At 53.8% G+C, this 22721-nt stretch overlaps 1 protein-coding gene across 2 annotated transcripts; it reads right to left on the bottom strand.

Moving 5' to 3' along the window:
- Window positions 1-567: 567 nt before the first annotated feature.
- TRAIP (TRAF interacting protein) lies at window positions 568-21802 on the bottom strand. Of its 2 annotated transcripts, none has more exons than XM_077277179.1 (15): window positions 21597-21799; window positions 19119-19176; window positions 18942-19025; window positions 16081-16120; window positions 15497-15624; window positions 13632-13726; window positions 13449-13562; window positions 4751-4838; window positions 3768-3857; window positions 3538-3626; window positions 3307-3462; window positions 2823-2874; window positions 2621-2749; window positions 1647-1697; window positions 568-1446 (listed from the first exon to the last, which is right to left on the bottom strand). In XM_077277179.1, exons 1-15 carry the CDS (start codon window positions 21692-21694, stop codon window positions 1333-1335), a joined length of 1386 nt encoding a protein of 461 aa, XP_077133294.1. In that variant the 5' UTR covers window positions 21695-21799; the 3' UTR covers window positions 568-1332. The 2 variants fall into 2 exon arrangements, with proteins under 2 accessions (XP_077133294.1, XP_077133293.1); XM_077277178.1 differs by having other exon boundaries at window positions 1190-1446; window positions 19119-19205; window positions 21581-21802.
- Window positions 21803-22721: the final 919 nt, after the last annotated feature.

Below are 22721 nucleotides of genomic sequence, written 5' to 3'. Positions count from 1 at the left end.
GCTTTATTTCACCGACTATCCATGTGCTGTTCTGCTGCTAATCTCCGAATAAACTTTAGTCTCAGCTTGATAAAAGGAGTTGTCTACATATTTTTCCCGGCTCTTCAAGCTCTCAGTAAGAACTTTCTTACAGTCAGGTGTGTGGCTTTTTCTGGCCTTTTGCTTCCCTTCCCACATTGTTCTAGTTTAAAGCTCTCCTGATGAGTGTAGCAAGGCGACTTCCAAATACAATTTTTCCAGTGTCCATTGTATAGGTAATTCACTCCATGATCCATAAATCCAAATCCTTGCTGACGGCACAATCAACGTAGCCAGTTGTTCACCTGCAGAATTTTATTCCACCTCCTTGTTCCATGGCCGTCCACTGTGAGGATGGAAGAGAAGACCACCTGCGCTCCCAGTTCTTTATTTTTTTTTACCTAAGTTTTCACTCACCCAGGAGTAAGATTCAGCCCCCCCACAGATGATGGGAGTGATACTCCTCACATTCTTCTTCAGGAATCTGGAGCCCCCAACTCCAGGGGCCAACGGTGGGATAAATCCAGGGCGGCAACATTACCCTCAATGTCCTCGTCACATCAAGCATTTATTAGAAAACTGAACACGAGACATGACAAACTTCAGTGACAATAAAAATCACATAGACCCCAAAAATATACCGTCCCCCCCACTCATAATACGAGGGTGTGTACCCCGGGGGCGACCACACTGTCCAATCCGATGGGGAATGCATAGAAGGGGGTGAGCGGACCACCGCACCAAAGAGGGAGAGGGCCTGAACAGCACAGGCACCGCACCAAGGGGGAGAGGGCCCGAACCGCACAGGCGCAGCACCAAGGGGGAGAGGGGCCGCCGCACAGGCACCGTGCCTAGGAGGGAGAGGGACCGCTGCAAAGGCGCCGCACCAAGGGGGAGAGGGGCCGCTGCACCAAGGGGGAGGGGCCGCCGCACAGGCACCGCACCAAGGGGGAGAGGGGCCGCCGCACAGGCACCATGCCAATGAGGGAGAGGGGCAGCCGCACAGGCACTGTGCCTAGGAGGGAGAGGGACCGCTGCATAGGCACCCCACCAAGTAGTAAAGGGTTGTCGCAGAGGCACTGGGGGTGAGAGGCCAGAGCATGGACAGTAACAGCCTGCAGGAACATTATCGACCATCAAAACGCATTAGTCCTTCAGCCGTCCAATAAGAGCAGATTAAGGATGTGGAAAGCCACGTGAGCAGCCACGGCTGCAGGCCAGCTTTCCCGCAGGATCCTCGCCTTTGGTGCAGTGACCTCTATACCCACGTGGAGGTCACGATTCCTCCGTTAGTCCAGAATCCTCCGGCATCATTTACTTTAAGTAATCTTCCAGTCGTGGCTGAGCGGAGGAGCTGGGGGCCGGCGGCCTGGACACCTTCTTCCGCTTTACTTTAGGGGGCAGAGGCCGGATATCGATGACGCTGCTCTGACAGCGAAGGGTTAAAGAATTTTTTTTTTTATCAGTAGTAGACTATTAATGGCGACTTCCCCTGACAACACGAACAGACGGCGCGGACCCGAATCTGGCCTCACACCGGACGCCCACGAGCTGGAAGCAGCATAATAAAGACGTAATGGAGGTCAGGGTGGCGGTGGGTTGCTATGGCCGCCCCACGTAAAGGATACCGTCTGGATGAACTTTGTGCGTCCACCCAACCCATCGAATCCGGTCCTGACCTGAAAGGAAAACACACGACTCAGCACAATATGGCCGCCACAACCCAGATCTGCACGGGATACGGGCTTTACATTATATACGGAACCATCCAAGTGTAATGGACGAGGGTGCCTGCCACCCACATATGCCCAGACGCCTGGGCGTCCCCACATGCCCGGCCGTACACACTACTCCCGCGCTCGGCCACCTCCACGTGCCCAGCGGTACTCCCTACGCCCTCGCTCGGCCGCCTCCACATGCCCAGCGATACTCAAGATGCCCTCGCTTGGCCACCTCCACGTGCCAGCAGTACTCCCTAAGCCCTCGCTCGGCCACCCCCATGTGCCAGCAATATGCACTATACCTTCGCTCGGCCACCCCCATGTGTCGGAGATACTCACGACGCCCTCGCTCGGCCACCCCCATGTGTCGGAGATACTCACGACGCCCTCGCTCGGCCACCCCCATGTGCCGTTGATACTCACGACGCCCTCGCTCGGCCACCCCCATGTGCCGTCGATACTCACGACGCCCTCGCTCGGCCACCCCCATGTGTCGGAGATACTCACGACGCCCTCGCTCGGCCACCCCCATGTGCCGTTGATACTCACGACGCCCTCGCTCGGCCACCCCCATGTGCCGTCGATACTCACGACGCCCTCGCTCGGCCACCCCCATGTGTCGGAGATACTCACGACGCCCTCGCTCGGCCACCCCCATGTGTCGTCGATACTCACGACGCCCTCGCTCGGCCATCCCAATGTGCCGGCAATACGCACTATACCCTCGCTCGGCCACCCCAATGTGTCGGAGATACTCACGACGCCCTCACTCGGCCACCCCAATGTGTCGGAGATACGACGCCCTCGCTCGGCCACCCCCATGTGTCGTCGATACTCACGACGCCCTCGCTCGGCCACCCCCATGTGTCGGAGATACTCACGACGCCCTCGCTCGGCCGCGCACTGATCAGGCTCCTCATTGGTTTCTTGTGCAGCAACGAGTTCTTTATAAATCGCGGCAGCTGCTCCTCCTCCTCGTCAGTCGCTGCGTTCATTCTCCCTGCAAGGCTCTAAGGAGAACAGACGACGTCACGTGGGAGGATGAGAGTCGCAGCAGTGTTAACGCCTCGAGCAGACGCTTACCATTAACCCTCTAGAGTCCTGCAGAGCGCTCTTATTCTGGCTGGCCGGCGGCCTGTAGGAAAAGACACTGCAGTAAAGTGACAGCCGCGTGTAGGAAGATGCCGAGAACCTTCTGGGGCCCCTCAGAGTAGCCCCCCATTGGCCTCATGTGACCTGTCGTCTGGGCATCATTCACAGCCAGCAGCGACTCCATTACGGCCTGGACACGCCACATAGAAACATCCATCACTAGACTGAGAAGAAATGAAGAGCAGCGGCCGGCAGTGACGCACGGGGAGACATTAGCATGTGTATGGACTGCAACTAATCATTATACTCCCCAGAACGGCACTGCATCCCGCCACATCCGATGATGAACGCAGCGGACAGACGTGCAGCGATGGCCGCCAGCATCAGACAGATGGCCGGGGTAACCACCAGCCCGACGTGGAGCCGCCACGCCCAGGAGCAGACCCCACAAGCGTCATGTCCGCTGCCTTCTTACTCGCTCTTCTCCAGCTTGATCTTCTTCCACGGAGCGATGGCGGCCTTCTGTGCGGTCGGCTCCGGGGTGCTGACGTCAAATCTCAGCTCCAGGTTAATGTCATCACCCATCACCGGAGGACGGAGCCGCGGCCGCTGCAGACCGATGGGCGCAGGACTGTGGGGGAAGGGAGCATGGCGTCAGGAGCACAGTACGTGGTGGACCTGGCCCGGACGCCGAGGGTCTCCTCACCTCTCACATATCAGCCGGCTGATGGCCTCGTTAGTGGCGGTCGGCGAGCTCAGCGTCTTCTGCAGGAACTCCACCTTCTTCTTCAGACTCTGAGACAGCGACATGATTGTGACAGAAGCCGCAGAAACGTCCCCCCGGAGAGGACCCCATTACACAAAACCAGACCTGCACACCCCACAGTCAGCCACCAGGTGGCAGCGCTGCTCACTAGTGATGGCCCCAGATCTCACCAGGATTTCCCTGTCTGCGTTCTCCAGCTCTTTCTGTGCGGCCCCGAGCTCTTCCCGGGCCCTGCCCCGCTCCTGCTCCGCCATCTGGACCTAAGAGGGGGAAGAAACCAGGCGAAACTCAGCGCGCGGCGGCCATGACACCCTGGTGCCCAGCTGTTCCTGCAGAGCCAAGTCACCAGCGCATCAATACACGAAGTATTATGGGCGGTGGAGAAAAAACCCAAACCTGTGATGAGCTGCGTGTACTGTGCCCCCGTGTGACACCGCGACCCCCCACGTAACACCCCAGAGAACGGCACCCGTGTGACACCACGACCCCCCACGTAACACCCCAGAGAACGGCACCCGTGTGACACCACGACCCCCCACGTAACACCCCAGAGAACGGCACCCGTGTGACACAGCGACCCCCCACGTAACACCCCAGAGAACGGCACCCGTGTGACACAGCGACCCCCCATGTACCACCCCTGAGAACAGCACCCGTGTGACACCGCGACCCCCCACGTAACACCCCAGAGAACGGCACCCATGTGACACCGCGACCCCCCACAGAGAACGGCACCCGTGTGACACCGCGACCCCCCACGTAACACCACGACCCCATGTAACACCCCAGAGAACGGCACCCGCGTGAAACAGCGACCCCCCATGTAACACCCCAGAGAACGGCACCGTGTGACACCGCGACCCCCCAGAGAACGGCACCCGTGTGACACCGCGACCCCCCAGAGAACGGCACCCGTGTGACACCGCGACCCCCCAGAGAACGGCACCCGTGTGACATCGAGACCCCCCAACTGAAGCCTCTGTGACACTCCCCCCCCCCCCCCCCCCCATTTCATGCAGAGCCTGTGCTCCAATGTGTGACACGCTGCATCCTGTACCCACCCGATACCGTCACGCAGCACACACTGTGGAGACTCCATGACAGCTGAGCGGCCGCGGTATACAGAAGCCCCTCCGGACCCCGGAGCACAGACCTTGTGATTAGAGGAGAACAGCTCCTTCTTCAGCTTCTCCATCATCTCAGAGGACGATTTCCGAACGTCTTTCAGATTCTCATATTCCCTAAACACAGAAGGAAAGGAAGAGGTTAAAAGCACGAGGTGAGGGGAGTCCAAAACCAGAGCAAGCCCCCCAGAGCAAGCCCCCCAGACAGCGAGCAGCAGCGCGTCCCCATCTGCTTCTAATGCCCAGCCGCTCGTCCTGTGCTAAAATAAATTATTTATATTAACGAGTCTCTGCTGACCCCGCGACCCCCGAACGGCAGACACCAGAGACACATCCGGAGTCAACTAGGGAGGAAAGGTAAACTGTTTATACAACGCATCCGGCCCTCCATCAACCTGCGCGGGCGAGAGCGTAATAACTATCAGCATGTACCGGAGACGAGAAGATCCGACCCTCCAGGAGCCCACCCTGAAAACCACCACATTACATTACATGTCCTCCATTATACCCCAGAGCTGCACTCACTATTCTGCTGGTGCAGTCACTGTGTACATACATTACATTACTGATCCTGAGTTACATCCTGTATTATACCCCAGAGCTGCACTCACTATTCTGCTGGTGCAGTCACTGTGTACATACATTACATTACTGATCCTGAGTTACATCCTGTATTATACCCCAGAGCTGCACTCACTATTCTGCTGGTGCAGTCACTGTGTACATACATTACATTACTGATCCTGAGTTACATCCTGTATTATACCCCAGAGCTGCACTCACTATTCTGCTGGTGCAGTCACTGTGTACATACATTACATTACTTATCCTGAGTTACATGCAGTATTATACCCCAGAGCTGCACTCACTATTCTGCTGGTGCAGTCACTGTGTACATACATTACATTACTGATCCTGAGTTACATCCTGTATTATACCCCAGAGCTGCACTCACTATTCTGCTGGTGCAGTCACTGTGTACATACATTACATTACTGATCCTGAGTTACATCCTGTATTATACTCCAGAGCTGCGCTCACTATTCTGCTGGTGCAGTCACTGTGTACACACATTACATTACTGATCCTGAGTTACATCCTGTATTATACTCCAGAGCTGCACTCACTATTCTGCTGGTGCAGTCACTGTGTACATACATTACATTACTGATCCTGAGTTACATCCTGTATTATACTCCAGAGCTGCGCTCACTATTCTGCTGGTGCAGTCACTGTGTACATACATTACATTACTGATCCTGAGTTACATCCTGTATTATACCCCAGAGCTGCACTCACTATTCTGCTGGTGCAGTCACTGTGTACATACATTACATTACTGATCCTGAGTTACCTCCTGCATTTTACCCCAGAGCTGCACTCACTATTCTGCTGGTGCAGTCACTGTGTACATACATTACTTTACTGATCCTGAGTTACATCCTGTATTATACCCCAGAGCTGCACTCACTATTCTGCTGGTGCAGTCACTGTGTACATACATTACTGATCCTGAGTTACACCCTGTATTATACCCCAGAGCTGCACTCACTATTCTGCTGGTGCAGTCACTGCGTACATACATTACATTACTGATCCTGAGTTACATCCTGTATTATACCCCAGAGCTGCACTCACTATTCTGCTGGAGCAGTCACTATGTGCATACATTACATTACTGATCCTGAGTTACATCCTGTATTATACTCCAGAGCTGCACTCACTATTCTGCTGGTGCAGTCACTGTGTACATACATTACTGATCCTGAGTTACCTCCTGTATTATACTCCAGAGCTGCACTCACTATTCTGCTGGTGCAGTCACTGTGTACATACATTACATTACTGATCCTGAGTTACATCCTGTATTATACCCCAGAGCTGCACTCACTATTCTGCTGGTGCAGTCACTGTGTACATACATTACATTACTGATCCTGAGTTACATCCTGTATTATACCCAGAGCTGCACTCACTATTCTGCTGGTGCAGTCACTGTGTACATACATTACATTACTGATCCTGAGTTATATCCTGTATTATACTCCAGAGCTGCACTCACTATTCTGCTGGTGCAGTCACTGTGTACATACATTACTGATCCTGAGTTACATCCTGTATTATACTCCAGAGCTGCACTCACTATTCTGCTGGTGCAGTCACTGTGTACATACATTACATTACTGATCCTGAGTTGCCTCCTGTATTATACTCCAGAGCTGCACTCACTAGTCTGCTGGTGCAGTCACTGTGTACATACATTACATTACTGATCCTGAGTTACATCCTGTATTATACCCCAGAGCTGCACTCACTATTCTGCTGGTGCAGTCACTGTGTACTTACATTACATTACTGATCCTGAGTTACCTCCTGTATTATACCCCAGAGCTGCAGTCACTATTCTGCTGGTGCAGTCACTGTGTAGATTGTTATGGACCTGGTGGTTAGGAGCACCCGAAATGACCTGATGGTTAAAATGGAAAAACCTGGGACAAGCTCTGAGGAAGTGGTAACTCTACTGACCGCAATCCCTAATCCTATCACACACACTAGAAATAGCCGTGGAGCGTACCTAACTCTCCCTAGATGCCTCTTCACAGCCTAAGAGCTAACTACCCCTAAAGATAGAAATAGCAGCCTACCTTGCCTCAGAGAAATTCCCCAAAGTAAAGGTAGCCCCCTACAAATATTGACTGAGAGTTAAGAGGAAGTAACAAACACAGGAATGAAACAGATTTTAGCAAAGGAGGCTGAATCTTCTCTAGACAGACAGAGGATAGGAAAGGGAACTATGCGGTCAGTATTAAAAACTACAAAAACCACGCAGAGTGTGCAAAAAGACCTCCACACCGACTCACGGTGTGGAGGTGCAGCTCTGCACCCCCAGAGCTTCCAGCTAGCAAGGAAATATCATAATAGCAAGCTGAACTAGAAACATAGCATGTACTGAGAAATATATTCAAAAACCAATGAACAGCAAATGGACTAGCGAGGACTTAGCTTCTGCTGGAGTAGACAGGTCATCTGAGAAATCCAAGAGAGATCTGAACCAGTACTGAGACATTGACAGCTGGCATGAACTAACGACCTGGGCAGAGTTAAATAGGGAAGCCAGCAGCAGCAATAAACGAGGGCAGCTGAGAATGCCAACCTCAAAGATCAGCAGTTCCACTTAAAGCCACCAGAGGGTGTCCAAGGACAGAACTCACCAAAGTACCATTCACGACCACAGGAGGGAGCCCGAGAACGGAATTCACAACAGTACCCCCCCCTTGAGGAGGGGTCACCGAACCCTCACCAGAGCCCCCAGGCCGATCAGGACGAGCCAAATGAAAGGCACGAACCAAATCGGCAGCATGGACATCGGAGGCAACAACCCAGGAATTATCATCCTGACCATAGCCCTTCCATTTAACCAGGTACTGAAGCTTCCGTCTCGAAATACGAGAATCTAAAATCTTCTCCACCACATACTCAAACTCCCCCTCAACCAACACTGGAGCAGGAGGATCAACGGAAGGAACCATAGGCGCCACGTATCTCCGCAACAACGACCTATGGAACACATTATGGATGGCAAAAGAAGCTGGAAGGGCCAAACGAAACGACACAGGATTGATAATCTCAGAAATCTTATAAGGACCAATGAAACGAGGCTTAAACTTAGGAGACGAAACCTTCATAGGAACATAACGAGAAGATAACCAAACCAAATCCCCAACACGAAGTCGGGGACCAACACAGCAACGGCGGTTAGCAAAACGTTGCGCCTTCTCCTGAGACAACGTCAAATTGTCCACTACGTGAGTCCAAATTTGCTGCAACCTGTCCACTACAGAATCCACACCAGGACAGTCAGAAGGCTCAACCTGCCCTGAAGAAAAACGAGGATGAAAACCAGAATTACAAAAAAAAGACGAAACCAAAGTAGCAGAACTGGCCCGATTATTAAGGGCGAACTCGGCCAATGGCAAGAAAGCCACCCAATCATCCTGATCAGCAGAAACAAAACATCTCAGATAGGTTTCCAAAGTCTGATTGGTTCGTTCGGTTTGGCCATTTGTCTGAGGATGGAACGCTGAAGAAAAAGACAAATCAATGCCCATTTTAGCACAAAAGGCCCGCCAAAACCTAGAGACAAACTGGGAACCTCTGTCCGACACAATGTTCTCCGGAATGCCATGCAAACGAACCACATGCTGGAAAAATAATGGAACCAAATCAGAGGAGGAAGGCAATTTAGGCAAAGGCACCAAATGAACCATCTTAGAAAACCGGTCACAAACCACCCAGATAACCGACATCTTCTGAGAGACAGGAAGATCAGAAATGAAATCCACGGAAATATGCGTCCAAGGCCTCTTCGGGACCGGCAAAGGCAAAAGCAAACCGCTGGCACGAGAACAGCAAGGCTTAGCCCGAGCACAGGTCCCACAGGACTGCACAAAAGAACGCACATCCCGCGACAAGGAAGGCCACCAAAAGGACCTCGCCACCAAATCTCTGGTACCAAAAATCCCAGGATGACCGGCCAACACCGAACAATGAACCTCAGAAATTACCCTGCTAGTCCATCTATCAGGGACAAACAGTTTCCCCACTGGGCAGCGGTCAGGTTTATCAGCCTGAAACTCCTGCAGCACCCGCCGTAAATCAGGGGAGATGGCAGAAAGAATCACCCCCTCTGAGAATACCAGCCGGCTCAGGGACTCCAGGAGAATCAGGCAAAAAACTCCTAGAAAGGGCATCCGCCTTCACATTCTTAGAACCCGGAAGGTACGAGACCACAAAATCGAAACGGGAGAAAAACAGAGACCACCGAGCTTGTCTAGGATTCAGCCGTCTGGCAGACTCGAGGTAAATCAGATTCTTATGATCGGTCAACACCACAACGCGATGCTTGGCTCCTTCAAGCCAATGTCGCCACTCCTCAAATGCCCACTTCATAGCCAACAACTCCCGATTGCCGACATCATAATTGCGTTCAGCAGGCGAAAACTTTCGAGAAAAGAAGGCACACGGTTTCATCAAAGAGCCATCAGAACTTCTCTGAGACAAAACGGCCCCTGCCCCAATCTCAGAAGCATCAACCTCGACCTGAAAAGGCAGAGAAACATCCGGCTGACGCAACACAGGGGCCGAAGTAAAACGACGTTTCAGCTCCTGAAAAGCCTCAACGGCTGCAGAGGACCAGTTCACAACATCAGCGCCTTTCTTGGTCAAATCAGTCAAAGGTTTAACCACACTAGAAAAATTAGCGATGAAGCGACGGTAAAAATTAGCAAAGCCCAGGAACTTCTGAAGACTCTTCACAGATGTAGGTTAAGTCCAATCATAAATGGCCTGAACTTTAACAGGATCCATCTCGATAGTAGAAGGGGAAAAAATGAAGCCCAAAAAGGAAACCTTCTCAACTCTGAAGAGACATTTAGACCCCTTCACAAACAAGGAATTAGCACGAAGGACCTGGAATACCCTCCTGACCTGCTTCACATGAGACTCCCAATCGTCCGAAAAGACCAAAATATCATCCAAATATACAATCATGAACCTATCCAGATACTTCCGGAAGATGTCATGCATAAAGGACTGAAACACAGATGGAGCATTAGAAAGCCCGAATGGCATCACCAGGTACTGAAAATGGCCTTCGGGCGTATTAAATGCTGTTTTCCATTCATCGCCCTGTTTAATACGCACAAGGTTATACGCCCCTCGAAGATCTATCTTGGTGAACCAAATGGCCCCCTTAATCCGAGCAAACAAATCAGACAGCAGAGGCAAAGGGTACTGAAATTTGACCGTGATCTTATTGAGAAGGCGGTAATCTATACAGGGTCTCAGAGAACCATCCTTCTTGGCCACAAAAAAGAACCCTGCTCCCAACGGTGATGAAGACGGGCGAATATGCCCTTTCTCCAAGGACTCCTTTATATAGCTCTGCATAGCGGCATGCTCTGGTACAGATAAATTGAAAAGTCGGCCCTTAGGGAACTTACTACCAGGAATCAAATTAATAGCACAATCACAGTCCCTATGAGGGGGCAGGGAACTGGATTTGGGCTCATCAAATACATCCCGGTAATCCGACAGAAACTCGGACTTCAGAAGGAGTGGAAGAAGAAATTGTCATCAAAGAACATCACTATGTACCCCTTGACAACCCCAACTAGACACAGACATTGATTTCCAATCCAGTACTGGATTATGAACCTGTAACCATGGCAAACCCAACACGACCACATCATGCAAATTATGCAACACCAAAAAGCGGATATTTTCCTGATGCGCAGGAGCCATGCACATGGTCAGCTGAGTCCAGTACTGAGGTTTATTCTTGGCCAACGGCGTAGCATCAATTCCTCTCAATGGAATAGGATACTGCAAGGGCTCCAAGAAAAAAACACAGCGTCTGGCAAACTCCAAGTCCATCAAATTCAGGGCAGCGCCTGAATCCACAAATGCCATAACCGAGTAGGATGACAAAGAGCAAATCAAAGTAACAGACAAAAGAAATTTAGGCTGTACAGTACTAATGGTGACAGACCTAGCGAACCGCTTAGTGCGTTTAGGACAATCAGAGATAGCATGAGTGGAGTCACCACAGTAAAAACACAGCCTATTCTGACGTCTGTGTTCTTGCCGTTCAGTTCTGGTCAAAGTTCTATCACATTGCATAAGCTCAGGCCTCTGCTCAGAGGACACCGCCAAATGGTGCACAATTTTGCGCTCGCGCAAACGCTGATCAATTTGGATGGCCAAGGACATTGATTCATTCAGACCAGCGGGCGTGGGGAACCCCACCATAACATCCTTACGGGCTTCAGAAAGACCCTTTCTAAAAATTGCTGCCAGGGCACACTCATTCCATTGAGTAAGCACAGACCATTTTCTAAACTTCTGACAATATATCTCCGCTTCATCCTGACCCTGACACAAAGCTAGCAAGATTTTCTCTGCCTGATCCACTGAATTCGGTTCGTCATAAAGCAATCCAAGCGCCAGAAAAAACGCATCTACATTAAGCAATGCAGGATCTCCTGGCGCAAGGGAGAATGCCCAGTCTTGAGGGTCGCCACGCAACAAAGAAATAATGATTTTCACTTGCTGAATGGGGTCACCAGAGGAGCGGGGTTTCAGAGCAAGAAACAGTCTGCAATTATTTTTGAAATTCAGAAACTTAGATCTATCCCCAGAAAACAAATCAGGAATTGGAATTCTAGGCTCTAACATCGGATTCTGAACTACATAATCTTGAATACTTTGTACCCTTGCAGTGAGATGATCCACACAAGAGGACAAACCCTGAATATCCATATCTACACCTGAGTCCTGAACCACCCAGAGGTTAAGGGGAAATGAAAGACAAAACAAGCTGCAAAGAAAAAAAAAATGACTCAGAACTTCTTATCCCTCTTTTGAGATGCATTAACACTTTGTTGACCAGCTGTACTGTTATGGACCTGGTGGTTAGGAGCACCCGAAATGACCTGATTGTTAAAATGGAAAAACCTGGGACAAGCTCTGAGGAAGTGGTAACTCTACTGACCGCAATCCCTAATCCTATCACACACACTAGAAATAGCCGTGGAGCGTACCTAACTCTCCCTAGACGCCTCTTCACAGCCTAAGAGCTAACTACCCCTAAAGATAGAAATAGCAGCCTACCTTGCCTCAGAGAAATTCCCCAAAGTAAAGGTAGCCCCCCACAAATATTGACTGTGAGTTAAGAGGAAGTAACAAACACAGGAATGAAACAGATTTTAGCAAAGGAGGCCGAATCTTCTCTAGAAAGACAGAGGATAGGAAAGGGAACCATGGGGTCAGTATAAAAAACTACAAAAACCACGCAGAGTGTGCAAAAAGACCTCCACACCAACTCACGGTGTGGAGGTGCAGCTCTGCACCCCCAGAGCTTCCAGCTAGCAAGGAAATATCATAATAGCAAGCTGGACTAGAAACATAGCATGTACTGAGAAATATATTCAAAAACCAATGAACAGCAAATGGACTAGCGAGGACTTCGCTTCTGCTGGAGTAGACAGGTCATCTGAGAAATCCAAGAGATCTGAACCAGTACTGAGACATTGACAGCTGGCATGAACTAACGACCTGGGCAGAGTTAAATAGGGAAGCCAGCAGCAGCAATAAACGGGGGCAGCTGAGAAAGCAACCTCAGAACCAGCAGTTCCACTCAAAGCCACCAGAGGGTGTCCAAGAGCAGAAATAACCAAAGTATCATTCATGACCACAGGAGGGAGCCCGAGAACGGAATTCACAACAGTAGATACATTACATTACTGATCCTGAGTTACATCCTGTATTATACCCCAGAGCTGCACTCACTATTCTGCTGGTGCAGTCACTGTGTACATGCATTACATTACTGATCCTGAGTTACATCCTGTATTATACCCCAGAGCTGCACTCACTATTCTGCTGGTGCAGTCACTGTGTACATACATTACATTACTGATCCTGAGTTACGTCCTGTATTATACTCCAGAGCTGCACTCACTATTCTGCTGGTGCAGTCACTGTGTACATACATTACATTACTGATCCTGAGTTACATCCTGTATTATACCCCAGAGCTGCACTCACTATTCTGCTGGTGCAGTCACTGTGTACATACATTACATTACTGATCCTGAGTTACCTCCTGTATTATACCCCAGAGCTGCACTCACTATTCTGCTGGTGCAGTGATTGTCAGCAGCTTACTTCTTTAGTGACACGCAGTATATGGCCAGTTGCTCCACGGCGGCGGCTCCGGAGCCGATATCTCGGATCATGGTCTCCACCTCCGGTCGCTGAGATTGGAGCAGAACTTCAATGCTGTGACAGACAGACGGATGATTGGTTAGCACTGCTGACACAAGAAGCCCCGCCCATGGCCACACCCACCTCTGAAGCCGCTGCAGCTTGTTCCGCAGGCGTCGCGCTTCCTCCTTCGCAGCTTTTGTCTCCGATTGTTGCAGATCAAAGAAATTCATCTGTCTCTAAAATAGAGAAGAGGCGAAAAGGAAGAGGCGGCGGGGAGCGGGCCGGAGGCAGAGAGCGGGCCGGAGGCGAGGAGGCAGAGAGCGGGCCGGAGGCGAGGAGGCAGAGAGCGGGCCGGAGGCGAGGAGGCAGAGAGCGGGCCGGAGGCGAGGAGGCAGAGAGCGGGCCGGAGGCGAGGAGGCAGAGAGCGGGCCGGAGGCGAGGAGGCAGAGAGCGGGCCGGAGGCGAGGAGGCAGAGAGCGGGCCGGAGGCGAGGAGGCAGAGAGCGGGCCGGAGGCGAGGAGGCAGAGCGCGGGCCGGAGGAGAGGAGGCAGAGCGCGGGCCGGAGGAGAGGAGGCAGAGAGCGGGCCGGAGGCGAGGAGGCAGAGAGCGGGCCGGAGGCGAGGAGGCAGAGAGCGGGCCGGAGGCGAGGAGGCAGAGAGCGGGCCGGAGGCGAGGAGGCAGAGAGCGGGCCGGAGGCGAGGAGGCAGAGAGCGGGCCGGAGGCGAGGAGGCAGAGCGCGGGCCGGAGGAGAGGAGGCAGAGCGCGGGCCGGAGGAGAGGAGGCAGAGCGCGGGCCGGAGGAGAGGAGGCAGAGCGCGGGCCGGAGGAGAGGAGGCAGAGCGCGGGCCGGAGGAGAGGAGGCAGAGCGCGGGCCGGAGGAGAGGAGGCAGAGAGCGGGCCGGAGGAGAGGAGGCAGAGAGCGGGCCGGAGGAGAGGAGGCAGAGAGCGGGCCGGAGGAGAGGAGGCAGAGAGCGGGCCGGAGGAGAGGAGGCAGAGAGCGGGCCAGAGGAGAGGAGGCAGAGAGCGGGCCGGAGGAGAGGAGGCAGAGAGCGGGCCGGAGGAGAGGAGGCAGAGAGCGGGCCGGAGGAGAGGAGGCAGAGAGCGGGCCGGAGGAGAGGAGGCAGAGAGCGGGCCGGAGGAGAGGAGGCAGAGAGCGGGCCGGAGGAGAGGAGGCAGAGAGCGGGCCGGAGGAGAGGAGGCAGAGAGCGGGCCGGAGGAGAGGAGGCAGAGAGCGGGCCGGAGGCGAGGAGGCAGAGAGCGGGCCGGAGGCGAGGAGGCAGAGAGCGGGCCGGAGGCGAGGAGGCAGAGAGCGGGCCGGAGGCGAGGAGGCAGAGAGCGGGCCGGAGGCGAGGAGGCAGAGAGCGGGCCGGAGGCGAGGAGGCAGAGAGCGGGCCGGAGGCGAGGAGGCAGAGAGCGGGCCGGAGGCGAGGAGGCAGAGAGCGGGCCGGAGGCGAGGAGGCAGAGAGCGGGCCGGAGGCGAGGAGGCAGAGAGCGGGCCGGAGGCGAGGAGGCAGAGAGCGGGCCGGAGGCAGAGAGCGGGCCGGAGGAGAGGAGGCAGAGAGCGGGCCGGAGGAGAGGAGGCAGAGCGCGGGCCGGAGGAGAGGAGGCAGAGCGCGGGCCGGAGGAGAGGAGGCAGAGCGCGGGCCGGAGGAGAGGAGGCAGAGCGCGGGCCGGAGGAGAGGAGGCAGAGCGCGGGCCGGAGGAGAGGAGGCAGAGAGCGGGCAGGAGGAGAGGAGGCAGAGAGCGGGCCGGAGGAGAGGAGGCAGAGAGCGGGCCGGAGGAGAGGAGGCAGAGAGCGGGCCGGAGGAGAGGAGGCAGAGAGCGGGCCGGAGGAGAGGAGGCAGAGAGCGGGCCGGAGGAGAGGAGGCAGAGAGCGGGCCGGAGGAGAGGAGGCAGAGAGCGGGCCGGAGGAGAGGAGGCAGAGAGCGGGCCGGAGGAGGACAGTGAAAATGACAATGAAGTGGCAGAGGGTGAGGAGGAGGAGGGCGGCCACTCCGTCCCTGGTACCTTCAAAGAGGCGCACAGCATCTCCAGCTCGTCCACCTTCCTCTGGAGACTTTCTATGGTGACGTTCCGGATCTCCAGCATTTCCCGCAGGGAATCCACCAGCTTCTGACTTTCCCGCTTTTCCTTCTCTGCAAGAGCAACATTGTTAACCCCTGAATGACAAAGGTCTACAGTTGTGTGCACAGCGCTCCTGTGGCTGAGCAGTGGTCTCGCTGGATGATCAGCAGTGACCTCCAGACCCCCAATCTGAACGGCCTTATCCCCCTGTGATCGGAGCCCACAAGAGCGGAGGCTGCACTGGCGGGAGGAGGCTACACCTGCACTGAGAAGTGGTGCAGCCTCCACTCCCCTGCAGCCTCCGCCCTGTGCCCCCCCCGCACCCCCTCCCCCACACCCCCTCCCCCACTGTATAGCGCCCTCCAGAAGAGACACATTGTCACGGAGATCTGAAGCGTCAGCGCCGGGGTCTGGAGACAGCAGCACAGGGGTCCGAGCTTATGGTAGAATCATTTCTAGGGGTGGACACTCCATTTAAGTGGAAAGGAATATTGTGTGACCTCCATGATGGCCCCTGCAGGACGCACCTCTCAGCTGTAGACTCGCCTTTACCCGATCCACTTCATTCTGTAAAGCGAGGAAGAAGATTGTAACGTTACAGTGCGTGTATAATGTGGGTATACAGCGTGCGCGTGTATAATGTGGGTATACAGCGTGCGCGTGTATAATGTGGGTATACAGCGTGCGTGTATAATGTGGGTATACAGCGTGCGTGTATAATGTGGGTATACAGTGTGCGTATAATGTGGGTATACAGCGTGCGTGTATAATGTGGGTATACAGTGTGCGTATAATGTGGGTATACAGTGTGCGTATAATGTGGGTATACAGCGTGCGTGTATAATGTGGGTATACAGTGTGCGTATAATGTGGGTATACAGTGTGCGTATAATGTGGGTATACAGTGTGCGTATAATGTGGGTATACAGTGTGCGTATAATGTGGGTATACAGTGTGCGTATAATGTGGGTATACAGTGTGTGTGTATAATGTGGGTATACAGCGTGCGTGTATAATGTGGGTATACAGTGTGCGTATAATGTGGGTATACAGCGTGCGTGTATAATGTGGGTATACAGTGTGCGTATAATGTGGGTATACAGTGTGCGTATAATGTGGGTATACAGCGTGCGTGTATAATGTGGGTATACAGTGTGCGTATAATGTGGGTATACAGTGTGCGTATAATGTGGGTATACAGTGTGCGTATAATGTGGGTATACAGTGTGCGTATAATGTGGGTATACAGTGTGTGTGTATAATGTGGGTATACAGTGTGTGTGTATAATGTGGGTATACAGTGTGCGTGTATAATGTGGGTATACAGTGTGCGTGTGTATAATGTGGGTATACAGTGTGCGTGTATAATGTGGGTATACAGTGTGCGTATAATGTGGGTATACAGTGTGTGTGTATAATGTGGGTATACAGTGTGCGTGTGTATAATGTGGGTATACAGTGTGCGTGTGTATAATGTGGGTATACAGTGTGCGTATAATGTGGGTATACAGTGTGTGTGTATAATGTGGGTATACAGTGTGCGTGTGTATAATGTGGGTATACAGTGTGCGTGTGTATAATGTGGGTATACAGTGTGCGTATAATGTGGGTATACAGTGCGTGTGTATAATGTGGGTATACAGTGTGCGTGTGTATAATGTGGGTATACAGTGTGCGTGTGTATAATGTGGGTATACAGTGTGCGTGTGTATAATGTGGGTATACAGTGTGCGTGTGTATAATGTGGGTATACAGTGTGCGTGTGTATAATGTGGGTATACAGTGTGCGTGTGTATAATGTGGGTATACAGTGTGCGTGTGTATAATGTGGGTATACAGTGTGCGTGTGTATAATGTGGGTATACAGTGTGCGTGTGTATAATGTGGGTATACAGTGTGCGTGTGTATAATGTGGGTATATAGTGTGTGTATAATGTGGGTATACAGTGTGCGTGTGTATAATGTGGGTATACAGTGTGCGTGTGTATAATGTGGGTATACAGTGTGTGTGTGTGTGTGTGTGTGTGTGTGTGTGTGTGTGTGTGTGTGTGTGTGTGTGTGTGTGTGTGTGTGTGTGTGTGTGTGTGTGTGTGTGTGTGTGTGTGTGTGTGTGTGTGTGTAGGTGTCACAGTTCACGGGGAGGATACCTTTACCATCCCCACCACTCACACCAATTTGTCATAACCCGGGGTTGTTTGGTTTCCCCTGGTTCTTTCTGAAGGGGATTTATCTATATCCCACTTCTGGTTTGGAACTTGCAGCTCTCTGGTGCCCTCATTACCCCAGGTCAGACCGGGTACTGCACCTAGGATAATTAGTCGCCAGTAAGGCTGCCTTACTTTGTACTGGCTAATGGGCACAGTGCAGCAAGGGCAATATAACAACTCCCACTCAGGCGGGAACAATAATTATCAACGCCGTCAGTCGCTACAAAGCCTCCCAAGCGCACAGGACAAATCCGCTGCCTCCAGCTCCGATTTCTTAATTAATAACGGGTCCAGAGCCCACCCAAATAAGTAGCGTAATTCACTTCAGAGGACGTGACAGTACGTTATAGAGCAAGGAGAGACAAGCTAGTAATTTTATATTTTACTCCAAAAAAGGTAGGCAGTGTTTACAGAGGTATAAAAAGGTATTATAAAAACGACAAATATCATATGTACAGTACAATTACAAATAAAATGGGATTAAAGTTGAAAAACACATTTCATTCAGATCATTTCATCTCATGGCTGACCGTGTGCTCAGGGGACACATCAAGATGCATTACACCCCCGTCTCGCAGCTAGACCCAGAACAAAGACTAGTGAAGACTGTTGTGTCACTCATGTTCCAGTGTAAAACCAGGGCACTCCCCCTGTGGTGACCTCACTCAGGGCTGAATCCTCCCTTTTCTATACATAACTCACTGTATGAACCTCGTATGAGCACGACACTATGGTCAGGATATTCACGTCAGGGGGGTCTTTTAAGTGTAAACACAATGTAGATACATGACCTGCTTACGGAGAAATCCACTCCTTGCACTCGTTGGGTTTAGCTCCTAGCGGTTTCAGTGAGCTATAGATCTCTCGGTGGACATCTGGAATATATAATCCTTATATCTCTAGCCCTGATCGGTGCCAGTATACATAACTTTAAAAGAACAATAGAGTCCCATGCAGTTTGGGAACGGCTGTACCAGTTATAGCTAGTATTAGGTGGGAGGGGGAATGAGGGGCTTTAGGGAGTTGCTGGCTTCCGCAGCTCAGAGCCATAAAAATTCCTCTGTGGATGTTGCTGGCACACTGGTCTCCCATTATGGCTGTATGTGTAGTTGAAGTAGTCAGAGCTTCTTATTTCCTGGCGCGCGCGTGCGTGTATACATAGGAGCGGGGGAGGGGCGTACCTTCAGGGACTCGGGGTCAAGGGTCACGTCTTCCTCCAATCCAACATCAAAGAAAAGCTTCTGTATGATCTGCCGCTTACTGACCTGTGAGACAGCGCGTTACTAATGGTGGCCACCAGGGGCCGTCACTGGGCAGGGAGGCAGCAGCGGCCGGTGACCTCGGAGGATGGGACTCACCTGGATGCGGCACTGAGGACACGTCCGGTGCGGGGCGGAGGAGAACCACTGCTCCAGGCTGGGGAGAGAGGAAGAGCCCCCACAAACCTATGAGGGGGGAGACACAGCTGGGGGGGTATTCCACACACTACACAGGGGGGGGGGGGGTATATGACGGGCGCACACATTACACGGGGGGGATATATTCCGGGCACACACATTACACGGGGGGGATATATTCCGGGCACACACATTACACAGGGGGGGATATATTCCGGGCACACACATTACACAGGGGGGGGGGGGGAGATATATTCCGGGCGCACACATTACACAGGGGGGGATATATTCCGGGCACACACATTACACGGGGGGGGATATATTCCGGGCGCACACATTACACACGGGGGGATATATTCCGGGCACACACATTACACAGGGGGGGGGGGGGGGGGAGATATATTCCGGGCGCACACATTACACAGGGGGGGATATATTCCGGGCGCACACATTACACACGAGGGGGGGGGGATATATTCCGAGCGCACACATTACACGGGGGGGGGGGGGAGATATATTCCGGGCGCACACATTACACACGGGGGGGGGGGGGGGATATATTCCGGGCGCACACATTACACAGGGGGGGGGATGTATTCCGGGCGCACACATTACACAGGGGGGGGGGGGGATATATTCCAGACGCAAACATTACACAGGGGGGGGGGGATATATTCCGGGCGCACACATTACACAGGGGGGGGGGATATATTCCAGACACACACATTACACAGGGGGGGGGGGGATATATTCCGGGCGCACACATTACACAGGGGGGGGGATGTATTCCGGGCGCACACATTACACAGGGGGGGGGGGGGGGATATATTCCAGACGCACACATTACACGGGGGGGGGGGGGATATATTCCGGGCGCACACATTACACAGGGGGGGGGGGATATATTCCAGACACACACATTACACAGGGGGGGGGGGGGGGATATATTCCGGGCGCACACATTACACAGGGGGGGGGGATATATTCCAGACACACACATTACACAGGGGGGGGGGGAATATTTTCCGGGCGCACACATTACACAGGGGGGGGGGGGGAGAGATATATTCCGGGCGCACACATTACACAGGGGGGGGGGGGGAATATATTCCGGGCGCACACGTTACACCGGGGGGAGGGGGACTATATTCTGGGCGCACACATTACACAGGGGGGGGGGGGGGGGATATATTCCGGGCGCACACATTACACCGGGGGGGGGGGGGGATATATTCCGGGCGCACACATTACACCGGGGGGGGGGATATATTCCGGGCGCACACGTTACACCGGGGGGAGGGGGAGTATATTCCGGGCGCACACATTACACCGGGGGGAGGGGGAGTATATTCCGGGCGCACACGTTACACCGGGGGGAGATATATTCCGGGCGCACACATTACACCGGGGGGAGATATATTCTGGGCGCACACATTACACAGGGGGGGGGGATATATTCCGGGCGCACACATTACACCGGGGGGAGATATATTCTGGGCGCACACATTACACAGGGGGGGGGGGGATATATTCCGGGCGCACACATTACACACGGGGGGGGGGGGGGATATATTCCAGGCGCACACATTACACACGGGGGGATATATTCCGGGCGCACACATTACACACGGGGGGGGGATATATTCCAGGCGCACACATTACACACGGGGGGGGGGATATATTCCGGGCGCACACATTACACCGGGGGGAGGGGGACTATATTCCGGGCGCACACATTACACCGGGGGGGATATATTCCGGGCGCACACGTTACACCGGGGGGAGGGGGACTATATTCCGGGCGCACACATTACACCGGGGGGATATATTCCGGGCGCACACGTTACACCGGGAGGAGGGGGAGTATATTCCGGGCGCACACATTACACCGGGGGGGAGTATATTCCGGGCGCACACGTTACACCGGGGGGAGTATATTCCGGGTACACACATTACACCGGGGGGAGGGGGACTATATTCCGGGCGCACACGTTACACCGGGGGGAGGGGGAGTATATTTCGGGCGCACACATTACACCGGGGGGAGGGGGGGTAATATATTCCGGGCGCACACATTACACCGGGGGGAGGGGGGGTAATATATTCCGGGCGCACACATTACACCGGGGAGGGGGACTATATTCCGGGCGCACACGTTACACCGGGGAGGGGGAGTATATTCCGGGCGCACACGTTACACCGGGGGGGGGACTATATTCCGGGCGCACACATTACACCGGGGGGGGGGATATATTCCGGGCGCACACATTACACAGGGGGGGGATGGGGACTATATTCCGGGCGCACACGTTACACCGGGGAGGGGGGACTATATTCCGGGCGCACACGTTACACCGGGGAGGGGGGACTATATTCCGGGCGCACACGTTACACCGGGGAGGGGGAGTATATTCCGGGCGCACACATGCCCGCCGGTACCACAGCTGATGGAACGTGTGCCCGCAGTGGATGGCCGCCACATCGCTGAGGTGATCCAGGAAGTCGGAGCAGATGGAGCACTGGGCGCGGATCGGCATCACAGGAGCAGCTTCGTGTTTACCGCGGTCACTGCCGCCACGGGACGTCACCAGAGACGCGACTGCTGATTGGCTGCGCAGGATAACGTCATGACGTCACGTGGCTGCCACTGGCGGGAAGATAAGCTGGACAGAGCGGAGCGTGCCGTGCGTGTGACGTCATCAGTGCAGGTGATACATTCTATACCGCGGACCCTGAGAGGAGGAGTGGTCAGAGGGGCGGTGATGAGCGGACCCTGAGAGGAGGAGTGGTCAGAGGGGGGGTGATGAGCGGACCCTGAGAGGAGGAGTGGTCAGAGGGGCGGTGATGAGCGGACCCTGAGAGGAGGAGTGGTCAGAGGGGAGGTGATGAGCGGACCCTGAGAGGAGGAGTGGTCAGAGGGGCGGTGATGAGCGGACCCTGAGAGGAGGAGTGGTCAGAGGGGGGGTGATGAGCGGACCCTGAGAGGAGGAGTGGTCAGAGGGGAGGTGATGAGCGGACCCTGAGAGGAGGAGTGGTCAGAGGGGCGGTGATGAGCGGACCCTGAGAGGAGGAGTGGTCAGAGGGGGGGTGATGAGCGGACCCTGAGAGGAGGAGTGGTCAGAGGGGAGGTGATGAGCGGACCCTGAGAGGAGGAGTGGTCAGAGGGGCGGTGATGAGCGGACCCTGAGAGGAGGAGTGGTCAGAGGGGAGGTGATGAGCGGACCCTGAGAGGAGGAGTGGTCAGAGGGGCGGTGATGAGCGGACCCTGAGAGGAGGAGTGGTCAGAGGGGGGGTGATGAGCGGACCCTGAGAGGAGGAGTGGTCAGAGGGGAGGTGATGAGCGGACCCTGAGAGGAGGAGTGGTCAGAGGGGGGGTGATGAGCGGACCCTGAGAGGAGGAGTGGTCAGAGGGGAGGTGATGAGCGGACCCTGAGAGGAGGAGTGGTCAGAGGGGAGGTGATGAGCGGACCCTGAGAGGAGGAGTGGTCAGAGGGGCGGTGATGAGCGGACCCTGAGAGGAGGAGTGGTCAGAGGGGCGGTGATGAGCGGACCCTGAGAGGAGGA

Source organism: Ranitomeya variabilis, chromosome 8 (genome assembly GCF_051348905.1).
Source record: "Ranitomeya variabilis isolate aRanVar5 chromosome 8, aRanVar5.hap1, whole genome shotgun sequence".
Taxonomy (NCBI): domain Eukaryota; kingdom Metazoa; phylum Chordata; class Amphibia; order Anura; family Dendrobatidae; genus Ranitomeya; species Ranitomeya variabilis.
This window is presented reverse-complemented; position numbering and strand designations above follow the sequence as displayed.